Genomic DNA, 13,619 nt, shown 5'->3' with positions numbered 1-13,619 from the left:
AGCTTATAGTACCATCAATATTTAAAATGACTTTCTAATAGCGTTACTTATTTTACGACATATAGCAATCAATACATGGCTCAGGAGGCGCTGGCTAGTATCAGAGCCAGATTTGCATGCAATATATAAGCCAAAGGGTGCGTCTGGGCATTATACACAGGTGCAGCAGTATAAATTCCTGGAAATTTGGGGAGTTTTGATCAGAGATGTTCAGAAAAGATAGGCACCTGCCATAGACTTTTTACTCCAGAGTTTTGGCTATAAAAATGATTAGAATAATACAAAGAAGATATTTCTAACATATTCTTTGTATTTTTCATATACTTTATACAGTCTAAACTCTGGCACAAACGTTAGCATGACAAGAAAGGCTCTGCCTCACCTCCCTCACCCCACCACAGTCACATGTGGAGTGTAATATTCACAGAAATAGTTGCTGTCATATAGCTGGGAGCAGAAATGAAACATGAAAAATGCATGTTGAGTATTAGGTGAACTATCAATCTAAACTCTACTTCAAACAATGTAATATAGAGTGCAATAATCATGACTCTTACATCTTTCTTTAAATATTTAGGGCAATCATACAAAGGTCAAAAAGACAACATTGAAATAGTGTTTACATGCACAATGAGACAGTGTTATGCATACTTATAAGGGGTACCCTAAGTACTATACTGAGCAAGCAGTGAGGCAGTGGCAGAGAAAGTAGCATTCATTACCTAATTGTTAACAGATCCCTTTCAAATAATCTTAACTTCCTTTTAGGTGACAGGTCATGCTTAATTTGATCCTGTTCTGTATCTTCACACTAATAGGCCCTACACACTCGGTGATCTGCCGCCGAGCTGCCCAACGGCAGATACAGCCGACGGGCGATCCAGCGGCTGGTGGTGGTGACGGGGGAGTGAAGTTTCTTCACTCCCCACGTCACCCGGCTCCATAGCAGTGCATGCTAATAGGGACGAGATTGTCCATATTGGCCTGCATGCATAAGGGACCCGGCACCAACGATGAATGAGCTCGGGGCCGTGCATCGTCCATCGTTGGTGCCTACACACTGAACGATATGAACTAGTTCATCAATGAAAGGGAACGTTCATATAGTTCAGTAAAATCTTTAAGTGTGTAGGGCCCTTCACTAAAACACGTTTACTGGGATCTTCTCATCAATGACTACACATCTGTTAATGTTAGAGGATACACACGTGTTCTCCTATAAGGTGAGCCTGAACAAATAAACCATAATGATAGCTTGCTGATGCATTTTAATTCAAAGTCTTTCATTATTAACATCCATGCGGAAGTGTGGAAGAAAGACTCTTTTGAAAAAACATGTCTAGAACTAATTTTATATAATAGCTTCCTGTCAGACTACTTAACCATAGCAACAGGTATAGAAGGACCAATCTCTAAACCTTTCATCTCATTTTGATCCTCATTTTATTTTGGAACATTTTGTTCCTGATTCCACAAAATGAGCTTTTAACAGCACAAACCTGTTTAAGGAAATTTTTTGGTCTGATTTCAGTGGAATGACCAGTAATCTTCCATAATTACACAATTTTAGTCACCTAACATATTTCAGATTTACCATTAACATTTTCATCAATGGATTCATTGTCAAAGAAGTAATTATTCAGAAGTTCAGAAGGGAACATTTAAAGAAATAACATAATTTATAACGTTTTCTAGCCACAGTAGGAAAAAGGTGTAAATGAGGGTACAAATGCCCAACATACTGTATGTAAATCTAGAACAGTAAGAGCGGTGCAAGTGCCTAAGAGTGCTTTATTTTAGTAATATACTGTACTTAGGTGTCCTCAATAAAGTCAGTTGCCTTTGTACCATAAATTATATAATTCAGGCTTTTCTGTAATGACAGTATAAAAAATAAAAAAAATTAAGATGCGCTGTCAATAGCAACTGGCATAGGGGTTGTCAGTCCCCTGAATATATAAACTATAAAACGTAAAGAATGCCAGCGAGTGCTCAACAATAAAAATTTGACACCCAAGATGGGGGTGATCTACAGCCAATCATCCCATGAGTGAGGTGTACGCCGACTGTATTAAAACACACAATACAACATGCAGGGAATTTAAACCCTAGATCTCATGTACCACAGTCGAACAATTAACTCATTAAATATTTGCTACTAGTATAATAACTCTAACTTTATGTAAAGTTAGCTGTAATTCTTAGTTTAGACTACTGCAGTCAGGCAGAGATCTATGTACTGTGCAGCTGCAGACTAGAAGTTGACAGCAAGGACAGATTCAGTACTCAACTAATGCAACTTACATATACAGTAGTTAGAATTACTTGACCTGCTCTATGATGGCATTATATATATTAAGTATTTTACTGTCGTACATGTGGTCTTGGGTTTAATTCCCCGCATGAAGTGATGTGCATTGTGTGTTTAATACAGGGTGATTAAGTAGAAAGTTATGACCCAATTTAACAATAAGATAGCTGTAGAAATGTGTCCTCACAGTATTTAATAAACAGCGATATGTTTAGCTTACCACTGTTTGCCACTGTACCGCTTACGCCATGCGTTATAATTTCCATTGCCAGCAATGGGACCTGGCAGTAGTCCTTACGGGTTCAGAGAAGCCTTCCAGGAATGGCTGAGTCCCTGTAAGGTGAAAGTGTCATGCTTATGTGCCGATTGGGTTGGGTTTGTGTGACCGGCGGTCTCCCATACCGCCGCCGGGATGCCAGCTGTTACATTTGCAGTGGGGAGGGCAAGCGCAACGAAGCCCCTTGTAGGCTCGGTACGCTTGCCACACAGCTGTGCTCACTACAGGTTCTATTTCCACTCGTGGACACCTACGAGTGGGAATATTCCCTGTTGGTCGGCATGCTGACCGGCAGGATATTGAGGGTTCAGGATTCCGGTGTCGGTACCGTGACCGGCAGTCGAGTCACATAACCGCATCCCGTGCCGACTGGCCATCGTACATGCACATGATACAACAGCCTGTCGCTGGCAGCAATAGGATGCCAGCAACAACATGGAGGATGTTGCCAAGGAGGGGAACGTACAGTAGCTGGAGCTTGCCAGAGTAGTAAGTAATGTTAAATACCAATGACATATTTGTTAGTATCTCAGTGATACTAAACAACATATACCGCTGGTAATAAGGATCGTTATTATATAGGGCAGTTAGCATTATCAAAGTGTGCACATATTTGACACAATTACGGACAGTTCACAAGTTAATTATCTGAATATAGTATAGCAGTTTAGTGTTCAAATTCCATGCTTGGAGTGTTGTGTATTTTTAATTTTAATGATTTATTTATTACAAATGCAACATCCAGACTACAACTACGGCATCATGACTGACAATCATCTTCACCATGATTGAGCTGACAACGTATTTTACTAAAATATACTAATTGTACTTAGTAAGCAGGCGTCGACGTATCTGAGATGCCTGCAGCTCTGCATGCTAGGTCAAATATGAATTGTATTCAGATGCAGTTTTTTTGCACAAATTGTATCCAGCTCTTAGGAGGATATCCAATTATCTGCAGTCATTTACCATGGATAATGAATTTGACGGGGGCTTTTTAATTAGCCCCGATAGCCAGCGATTATCCCCCAATGCTGGCGCCTATCTGGGATTTGGTTTCACCTGCCTCAGGGAGGCCAAATCCGCGATAAGTGGTCTTTTTACTATGATCACGGCTGTGAAAATACACAGGTCTGTGGCTTTTCATAGACCCTATATATTTTTGCACCAACAGTTTTTTTTAATGCATAACAATAGGAAGAATGGCGAAAAAATATTCGGCAATTTGTTTAAAAAAAACTCAAAACCCCCCATTTTGTTGATGGCGCAACATTTTCGGGGCTAATTGGATAGCCCCTAAATATAAATTAAGGTTCACTACACAAACTTGTATATGCTGCTTTTATCTGTATAACATCCCAATCTGCTGAGCGGCCTAAGATAAATCCGGGATGTAGTTATGTGACTGGCGGCCAGGAGACCAACGGTCACATAACCTCCCCCTACATTCCGCCCCCTCGCAATCCAGACGGTCGGCATGCCGACCAAAAGGGACTATGCCCAGTCGTGGGTGTCCACGATATCCACAGATCGCCACCGAGCCTGCAGCGTGGCAAGCGCCGCAAGCCCACAAGGGGCTTGCTTCACTCACAACTCCCCGCCGAGATTCTGCTAAAGGCATCCCGGCGTCAGTATGCTGGTCACGCATTCCACACCCGACAAATCCAGTCTGGTGTAATATCTGGTTACAACAATCTTTGTAATTGTACTTCACTTTCTAGATGTTGCCTGTGTAATAATTGGATTATCTTAAGTGTTATATTTTTACTGTTGCAACTCCTATTTTAATCATTTCCAAGAGTATCAGTTGTTTTAAAGTCATGTGCTAATCGGTTCATACATGCCTTAAGAGTTCAGTTCCTTGGGCCATTACCAGAACAATCCTCTGGAGTATAAAACTTGCTTACACAGAAATGGATTCTAATAACTGTGACTCACCTGACCTCTCATACACTCTGGTCAGCTGGTGACTTCTGGCTCTCCTCCTGACTGTTAACACCTCTCCAAGACTTCACCCATGCTTCCCCTAATCTTTGGAACACTCTCTCTGTCTTTATCAGCCTGCATTCCTAAGACGCCCCCCTAAAACTCACTTATTCACTCAAGCCCACCGGACCACCACATGAGCCTCATTACCACATGCCCACTGCCTTAAACACTTTGTGTCTCTCCACATCTACTCTACTACTACCCCTACTTCTCCCCTTACAGGGGCAGATGTTCTAAGCCTTGGAGAGAGATAAAGTACCAACCAAACAGCTCCTGTCATTTTCAAACACAGCCTGTAACATGGCAGTTAAGTGCTGATTGGCTGGTGCTTTATTTCTCTTCACTTTATGTATAAAACCGCTGGGAACTTAAAGGTTGGCCAGTCATTTCTACAGCCCTCCTACCTAGCTCCACAAATCCAGGCCTCTTCAGTTATTTACAGCAGAGCATCACTCTCCAAGGCTTATTACAGCACATCTCCAATGCTTGTATTACTGCTCTATGAAGTGCTACTGGATTTTATAATGCACTATAAATGAATGCTCATAATAATGACTTACTTCATTGGCAAATTAAATTCAAATATTTCGGAATTCCCCAAAATATTAGATTTCTACTCTTTATTGTTTTAAATCATTCCCTTCATTAATTACTATGTTATTTTCAGTTTGGACTAATGACTGATAAAGTTTAGAGAGTGAATATTTTTGTAATAAACAATATTTGTGTGCGTTATGGTAGTTTAGAAAGAGATTTTGAGGTATACAGTAGATGAGCACCTTCTTTTTATATCATTACTTTACTCATACGGATGCGGAGGGGTAACGCTATCTTTATATGTTATTACCCCTCTTTGCAAGCATAACAGCGTTTAATAACAGCGTATGCTTGAATAAAATCACAAAGGACTGCTGTACTAGTAACAGCTGTCCTTTAAATGACGCACAGGCCGCGGGGGTACTGGAATGATCCGATTGGATACCTCTGTTGGAGGAAGGCGAAAAGAAGCCTCCTGGCTCTTATTGTGGGGTATGGGTTGTTGGGTCGACACAACTTAGGTCGACAGTCAGTAGGTCGACCACTGAAGGTCGACTTGGGCACTAGGTCGACATGGGCAATAGGTTGACATGTACTACGTCAACAGGTGAAAATGTCAACATGAGTTTTTGGACTTTTTTTGGTGTTGTTTTCTCCGTAAAGTGACGGGGAACCCCAATTAGAGCACCCCAATTAGAGCACCGTGTCCCCTCGCATGGCTCGCTTCACTCGCCATACTTCGGGCAAGGTCACCGTTCCCAATTGTAGTCCACGTGGATCATAAAGTATGAAAAAGTCCAAATAATAAAAAAAGTGAAAAACTCATGTCGACCTTTTGACTTGTCGATCTAGTACATGTCGACCTAATGCCCATGTCGACATTCAGTAATTGACCTAATGACTATCGACCTAAGTTGTGTTGACCTAACGGCCGTATCCCATAAAAAGTGGCGGGATGAAGGGCTGCCATCAGAAATTGTGTGGCCCGTTACTGACAAAATAGACAGGGTGCCCCCACACAAAAAAATAAAAAAGATTCTGCCACTCCGCTCCACCCCGATGTGATGTCACACATCATGACATTACATTAGGTGGAGCATTATGGACCTGCTGGAACGATTAACAGAGCTTGTTTTAAGTCCTCCCTGCGCATCAGCCTGCTGTTCTTGCGCTGCCTGTGCCGCTCTCCAGGAATTGGTGGTAGGAGCCAGGGGTGGGCCCCCCTCTCGGCAAGGGCCCGGGACTCCAGTCCCCGCAGTCCCTCCCTGGTGGCTACCCTGGCTGAATGCATCACATGCAAAATGTGATGCTTGATGCATCCTGCCCATTGTGCGGCTAATGGAGAAAATATGTCTGCTGTCCTGTTCGGCATGTTTATTGGTTTGCAATTACTACTTAAGGGTCTGATTTGGGTTAGTACGTAAACCTGCTGATCTACGTACTAACCCAATGGTGGGGCAACTGCACATGTGTAATCACTCGCAGTCCACCCTTAGCTGCAGCATGATTGACATGCTGCTGTGTTTAGGGGGTCGATCGGGGTGAGGAAAGGGGATCATTCTACAAAACGGAGGGGTGTGGTCCCCATTATGCAGGAGTGCTGAGGCCAGGCTCTGTGTGTTTGGATACAGATTTCCTGTCCTTGGAAGAGGAGTTCTCACATCCAGTCTGAGTAATCGGAGGCTTAGTAGAAAGCAGAAGGGGAGACCCCCAAATCAATACAGAGTGATTGACAGGAGAGTATGGGATGAGTTTCTATACTTTTAACCAACTTCTTAAAGTATTTATAACCTTTTAATGGGTTTGACTATTAGTGAGTTGTTGGTGCTCCCCAGAGTCAGAAAAGCAATGTAGTATGGCTGGAGAGAAAGTAAGACTATTTTTTGGGGACACTTTTAGGGCGGGATCCTATTAGCCCAGATGCTGCTTTGAATGATCTAAATGGCCGGATATCGTGATGTATGATCGATAGTCATTATCGTGGTATCCAATTGCTTTGAGTGCCTCAGCATAATCTCCAATAAATGCTGGCATCTGGAGAAAACAATGCCAGCTTCAGGGCTAATGGGATCGCTCCTGGCGATCCTATTAGCAGCCATAAATTACCGCTGCTAACAGAATACCACCCTTACAGTGTTTGTAAATTCCAATAGTATAATTTACAGTTTTTTAAAATAAGGCAAGGGGACGGATGGACATAATATTAATTAAATATAAAAACCCAAATGTATATATGACAGAAATCTTTCCTATTGGTCTTGGTGAATATTTATTGTGTATCCAAGCATTCCTCATTGCTGTGTGGACCTTAGGCCTAATTTAGATTTGAACGCAGTAGCAAATTTGTTAGCAAATGGGCAAAACTATGTGCACTGCAGGGGGGAAGGCAGATATAACATGTGCAGAGAGAGTTAGATTTGGGTGGGGTGTGTTCAAACTGATATCTAAATTGCAGTGTAAAAATAAAGCAGCCAATATTTACCCTGCACAGAAACAATATAACCCACCCAAATCTAACTCTCTTTGCACACGTTATATCTGCCCCTCCCCCTCCCTGCAGTGCACATGGGGCTTAATTCAGACCTGATCGCTCGCTAGCATTCCTGCGTTCGCATAGTAGCAGCCCACCGGGAAGTGTGGAAGTGTGCGATCGCATGTGCAGCCGAGTGGTACAAAAAGATTTTGTGCAGTCTCTGAGTAGCCCAGGATACTTACTCAGGCGCTGCGATCACTTCAGCCTGTCCGGGACCGGAACTGACGTCAGACACCCGCCCTGCAAATGCTTGGGAACACCTGCGTTTTTCCAACCACTCCCAGAAAACGGTCGGTTGACATCCACAAACGCCTTCTTCCTGTCAATCACCTTGCGATCGCCCGTACAAATGGATTCTTCGCACAAACCCATCACAGAGCAACAAACCGCTTTGTACCTGTGCACCGCACCTGTGCATTGTGGTGCATACGCATGCACAGTTCTGACCTGATCGCAGCGCTGCAAAAAACGCTAGCGAGCAATCAGGTCTGAATTACCCCCATGGTTTTGCCCATTTGCTAGCAAATTTGCTGCTGCGATCAGATCTGAATTAGGCCCTTTACTTGGTTAATTTTTAGAGTAGTTAATTTTAATTCCTATCTAGTATTAGGCTCCAGTGAACATTAATTATACATGTATTAACTGATTAATCAATACACACTTATATCGCAATAATCTGTTTCACTTTAAGGTTATAACATAAGGAAAAAAACATATATACCATATAGAAAGAGAATGTTTAATCTCTCCTTAGGGAACTCCTGTTATGTTCATATGTGAATTTTAAGACAGAGATCTTCTGTTAATTATTCCTAATTTTGCAATATGTATTAGTTTTACACAAACAGAAGTGAATAGGTTACAGATTAATAACTGTCAACCTCAAGTAGTTACTATGTAATCACTCAACAGCAATCTTTCAATAATCTACAAACCGTATCAATTTCTCCAATAGGAGTGAATACTGTAACAGTTTGGTTTGCAGTCAAATGCAAATAGTATCAGCTAGAATCACATACAGGGGAATTCAATTGAGCATGGGAGATTTGAAAATCCCTGCAGCAGTGGGGTATTGATATTCAGTTAAAGGAACATGTAGTGTCTTTATTTCGCACCTCCAGAGCAAGTCTAATTTTTTGTCCTAAAATCGTTATTTTTAGGAAAAATCACTGTAACTTGCTCTGGCACCCTACATCCCTGTGGGCTAAACCTCGTGACAAATTGAATTCTCCCCATAATTATCATGTATCAGTGAAAAACCACATCAGAGTCCATCAAATAGCATTTGTATGCAGAACTGCACCTGTGTACTGTATATGCAAATTGTCGTTTTCAAGAAAAGCACATAATTGTCTCATTAATACACATTCAGATTAATCCCATAGGTATATAGATCCAATATTTTATAGGCAATGTCGGGCTGAGCTGCATGTTCGGGAATGCCGGTGGTGACATCACTGAACATTATCATTTAACGCCATATCATTCGACAATATAGTCGTCCATCCCCGTCACCTAGTGTGTACCATCCTTTATAGTAATGAAAATTTTTTATATGGAATTTACAGTCTCCAAACATGTACCTGTGAGTTCTGCTAAAGAAGGGATGTGTCTCTCAATTTACAGATAAGAGATCCCTTGGTGGAACAGCATCTCCGATAAGAGGCTGACCTGGCGAAGACCTTGACAGGAAAGTGATACTGTAGCTGTTGCTATCACATCACTGCATTTTCTAACACTGAACGTGGGCTGGGTGGCAATGTCATTTCATATAACTTTGCAGAGGAGGATAGAGGCTGTAGAATAATGTCTCCACAGGCGCAAAGCAGCGATGCCATCGACAGATGGTGATAACCAATGGGACCACGCTCCAAAAAGGCCCAGCTCCGATCTCTCTCTCTAGGTATACAGACCAACCTAAAGTGTGTGACAAAGGAAATACAGACAGCCCTGATTCCCCATTACTCTCATGCCTTATTTATCACATGACAGAAGTACAATGAGCAATGCTGTGTACAGTAGGTGAAGGTTGTCAATAAACATTAGACAGAACATTTTCCAACATGTATATTACGATTAGGGCCCAAGGGCCCACAACCTTGACAGTTGTTTGTGTAGATAACGTTTAAAAAGCAGAATGGAGGCATGCACCTCTATCTATCTATCTATCTATCTATCTATCTATCTATCTATCTAGATATGCTCATTAATTTATCAAATAATGTTCTGTACCTCTGTGGTTGATAAATTATGATTTCAGTATCTATCTATCTATCTATCTATCTATCTATCTATCTATCTATCTATCTATCTATCTAGATATGCTCATTGATGTATCAAATAATGTTCTGTACCTCTGTGGTTGATAAATTATGATTTCAGTATCTATCCATCTGTCTGTCTGTCTGTCTATCTATCTATTTATTATCTGATATAATAACAGGTATAAATACAGGGATCTATGTGCAGGAGGCTACAGACATATTACTGGATGTAACCACAGCTGGTAATAATATACAGATATCAGGTGACAGGAAAACTGCATCCAGGTCACATATAAACCAGAATCGCCCAGTAACACCAGAGAGATTTTTGTGTCATCAGGTAATAAGCAGCAGGGGATTCTCCTCAGGGCGACATTACTGGGAGGTGGATGTCAGTAAGTCAGAGTACTGGAGGGTGGGGATGTGTTACCCCAGTATAGACAGGAGAGGATATCAGTCATACATTGGGAATAATAACAAGTCCTGGTGTCTGTGTATGTGGTATAATAATGGGTGGTCTTCTGTATGCCGGCGGTCGGGCTCCCGGCGCTCAGTATACCGGCGCCGGGAGCCCGACAGCCGGCATACCGACACTTATTTTCCCTCGTGGGGGTCCACGACCCCCATAGAGGGAGAATAAAATACCGTGCCCGTAGCGTGGCGAGCGCAGCGAGCCCAGAAATAGGCTAATTTGCGCTCGCCACACTGTCGGTAAGCCGGCGGTCGGCCTCCCGGCGCCGGTATGCTGGTCGCCGGGAGCCCGACCGCCGGCCAGCCGTAGTGAACCTGCAGCAGTATACAGTGACACATGACTGTACAGTGACGGGTACCTGACAATATCCCCATATATACAGTACATGGTGGTTGTGCATGTTATGATTGATTTATATTCATTTACTATTGTGCAGGGACAGTTGGAGGGGGGGGGGGGGGTTTGCCTTCAGGTTACACAGAGTGTGCTTATCCGTTTTTCTTACTTTAATAATCTTCAACAGCACCAATTCCTGCAGTCTTCTGCCACCTGATACTCCTATCAGTGTTATCTGCTGATGTAGCTATGTTTAGTTACCCTGTAATTGTCCTATATTGTCTTCAACTGTAAGTTGCTGTTTTCCTGTTTTGATTATTTGTTTATGTACTCTGTAATTGGGCGCTGCGGCCATATACATAAAGGATAATAATAATAATTATCTATCTATCAATGCTCATTAATGTATCAGATAATGTTCTGTACCTCTGTTTGTGGTCAATAAATTATAATTTCAGTATCACTATCTATCTATCTATCTATCTATCTATCTATCTATCTATCTATCTATCTATCTATCTATCTATCTATCTTTATCTATCTAGCCTCCTATAATTTTCATGTGCGACTGCATTCTGGCAGCTGGCCACACTAGGAGGCCGGTGACCTGAAAGGCCATTTCACAGTGCGATGTGGTGAAGGTGTTTACCAATCTTGAGAGACCCAGAGCTGGCACATTAACCCATTACTCACAGGACAACATTACGCATTACAGTATTTGTTTCATAATTTGCTACCTGAATGTGATCAGTCAGTTTCTGTAGCAGGGAATCACAGTGTGCTATGTAACGGGGCAAAGTATCCTATAATACACAGTATTCCCCATCATGTCTAGAAGCAGCAACAATCATCTATCAGTACCCAGCCAGCAGCACACACTCTAGTACCAGAACTTACTGTGCGAATCACCCTTCTCCCGGGATCCGTCCACTCTCCCATCTGAATTGATCCTGAGGAAGAAGCCCCCATTCTTACAGTACAGTCTCTTAGGGTCTTTAAAGTTCCCCGGAGGGAAGGGGCTGCTGCCCCCGTCATCTGGCCCTATTGGCAGAGTGGTGATGCTCCCTGCTGCCATGCCCCTTCTCCCTGGCACACCAGTGGCAGGCAGGCACTGTAAGGGTCCAGCAGGTAGCAGTGGCTCCCAGTACTTCAGTCACCGTCTCTCCCCAGTCAGGGCCTCCTCACTGTTCATTCAATTACTCGCAGCTGGAAGTAGGGCCAACTTTTCCCTGTAACAGTTGTCTATGCAATGATGGGACACACACATGTATCTGCTCAGCAGCCTCTCTGCCGTAGGCGCATGGTGTGCGTATGAGCATAGGATGCTGTGACTCCTGCTAGACTGCTATCCATGCTCCACACTGATGATATTACATATGACAACAATAGAGGTGGCAGCCAGGGCTGGGGACACTGTGCTGGTGGCTGCTCCTCATCCTGCTCCAGCTCCAGTCTATCATCATGCCAGAATGGCCTTATTTATTTATATAGGTGAAGGAAGCCCTTCTCCTCCTCCTCCTCTGTTTCTTCCTCCTCCTGGTAAATTCAGGGCAAATAACAGCAACAGTCTCTGTTGTGAGCAGCAGTCTCTGAACCAGCGCATAATATTTTTCCAGCCCCTGAAGTGTAGGAAGCTAAATGAAAGCACTTTGCCAGGAATGGGCTATAAGAAGTAGTATAGTGTTCCTGGGTATTTTCTTAGACAGGCTCTGCCAGTCACTTCTCAGTATTCCGCTCCCTCCCCCAGCACCGAATTACTGTGCAGGGCAATCAGGGAGGAGGAGGAGGGGGAGAAGAGGAGTGATGGGGGTTTGCGCTGCAGGAGTCTGATGCCAGATCTTTCATTATTCAGCTATAACACTCTGCAAAGGAACTCAGTACTGAGCACAGGGAGCAGAACAATATGCCCTGCTTCAAGCTATTCAGGCCCAGAGTTACTTGTACTGCGTGATTGTCCACTAAGCACAATTCCATCAGCAAAACATTTTTACATTTATAAGATCGTGCAATATTTACAAATGCTCTATATATTATTAATATGATCACTATTATTTACTCATATACTGCTAGCACAGTCCACAATCATTGTTATAAAAACAAGACTATTTATCATTGCTGGCACTGGTGCCCCACATGCTCTTATTTCTTATTGCTGCATAATGAGGCGATAATGAAATATTTTCAGTGCTAATTGATATTTAAAAATATGGTTTTATCATTAATTCACTAGGTATTAACCAAAAGCCAAAGCAATGGGATAACAGAAGTTTATTATAGGAATTTAACGCAACATAAAGCATATACTGTATGAAATAACGCTGCATATTACTAAATAGACAAAGATGGGAAACTGACATGCTCACAAGCTTCCAACGTATAAGAAATAGGAGATGGATACATGTGTTAAAATACCACAAATTGCATGTTGGCCCGACCAGATTGCAATGGGAAATGTTTTGTTTGAACTGTAGAGGGGTGCTAAAGCCCTGCTAAACATTTGCTACTATATTTGCTAAGTGTAAAGCCGCAGTACGTTGGGGAATACATACAGTATGTTATACCGGCGGCCGGGACCCGGCTGTCGTGATCCCGACAGTATGCCTGCAGCAGGGCGAGCGCTAGAAAGTCCCTTGCAGTCTTGCTGCGCTCGCCATGCTGCGGGCACAGTGGCGGGTCGACAAGTGTGTAAGGCCCATAACAGCAGAAGAGCAGTAGAAAAACATTTTGGGTCTGAATCATAGTTGTGCCCAAGTTGGAAGCATTGCATGCACAGAAATAAATGCATATTTTTGCCAGTATTCACAGTTGGCTCTACTGCCCAATCCCGGGATTGAAAAACGGTCAATCTCGGGATTCCCGGGATACCCAGGATTGGCTAGGGTTAAAAAAAAATAAGATTT

At 42.7% G+C, this 13,619-nt stretch overlaps 1 protein-coding gene across 1 annotated transcript in view; it reads right to left on the bottom strand.

The window, feature by feature from the left end:
• FGF2 (fibroblast growth factor 2) overlaps positions 1-12,458 on the bottom strand; it is a 119,163-nt gene extending 106,705 nt beyond the window's left edge. The window contains exon 1 of the mRNA XM_063920298.1: positions 11,617-12,458. Coding sequence (XP_063776368.1) covers positions 11,617-11,794 — 178 coding nt within the window. The 5' untranslated portion in view covers positions 11,795-12,458. The remainder of the gene's footprint in view (positions 1-11,616) is intronic.
• Positions 12,459-13,619: the final 1,161 nt, after the last annotated feature.

This window comes from Pseudophryne corroboree, chromosome 1, assembly GCF_028390025.1.
Source record: "Pseudophryne corroboree isolate aPseCor3 chromosome 1, aPseCor3.hap2, whole genome shotgun sequence".
NCBI lineage: Eukaryota > Metazoa > Chordata > Amphibia > Anura > Myobatrachidae > Pseudophryne > Pseudophryne corroboree.
This window is presented reverse-complemented; position numbering and strand designations above follow the sequence as displayed.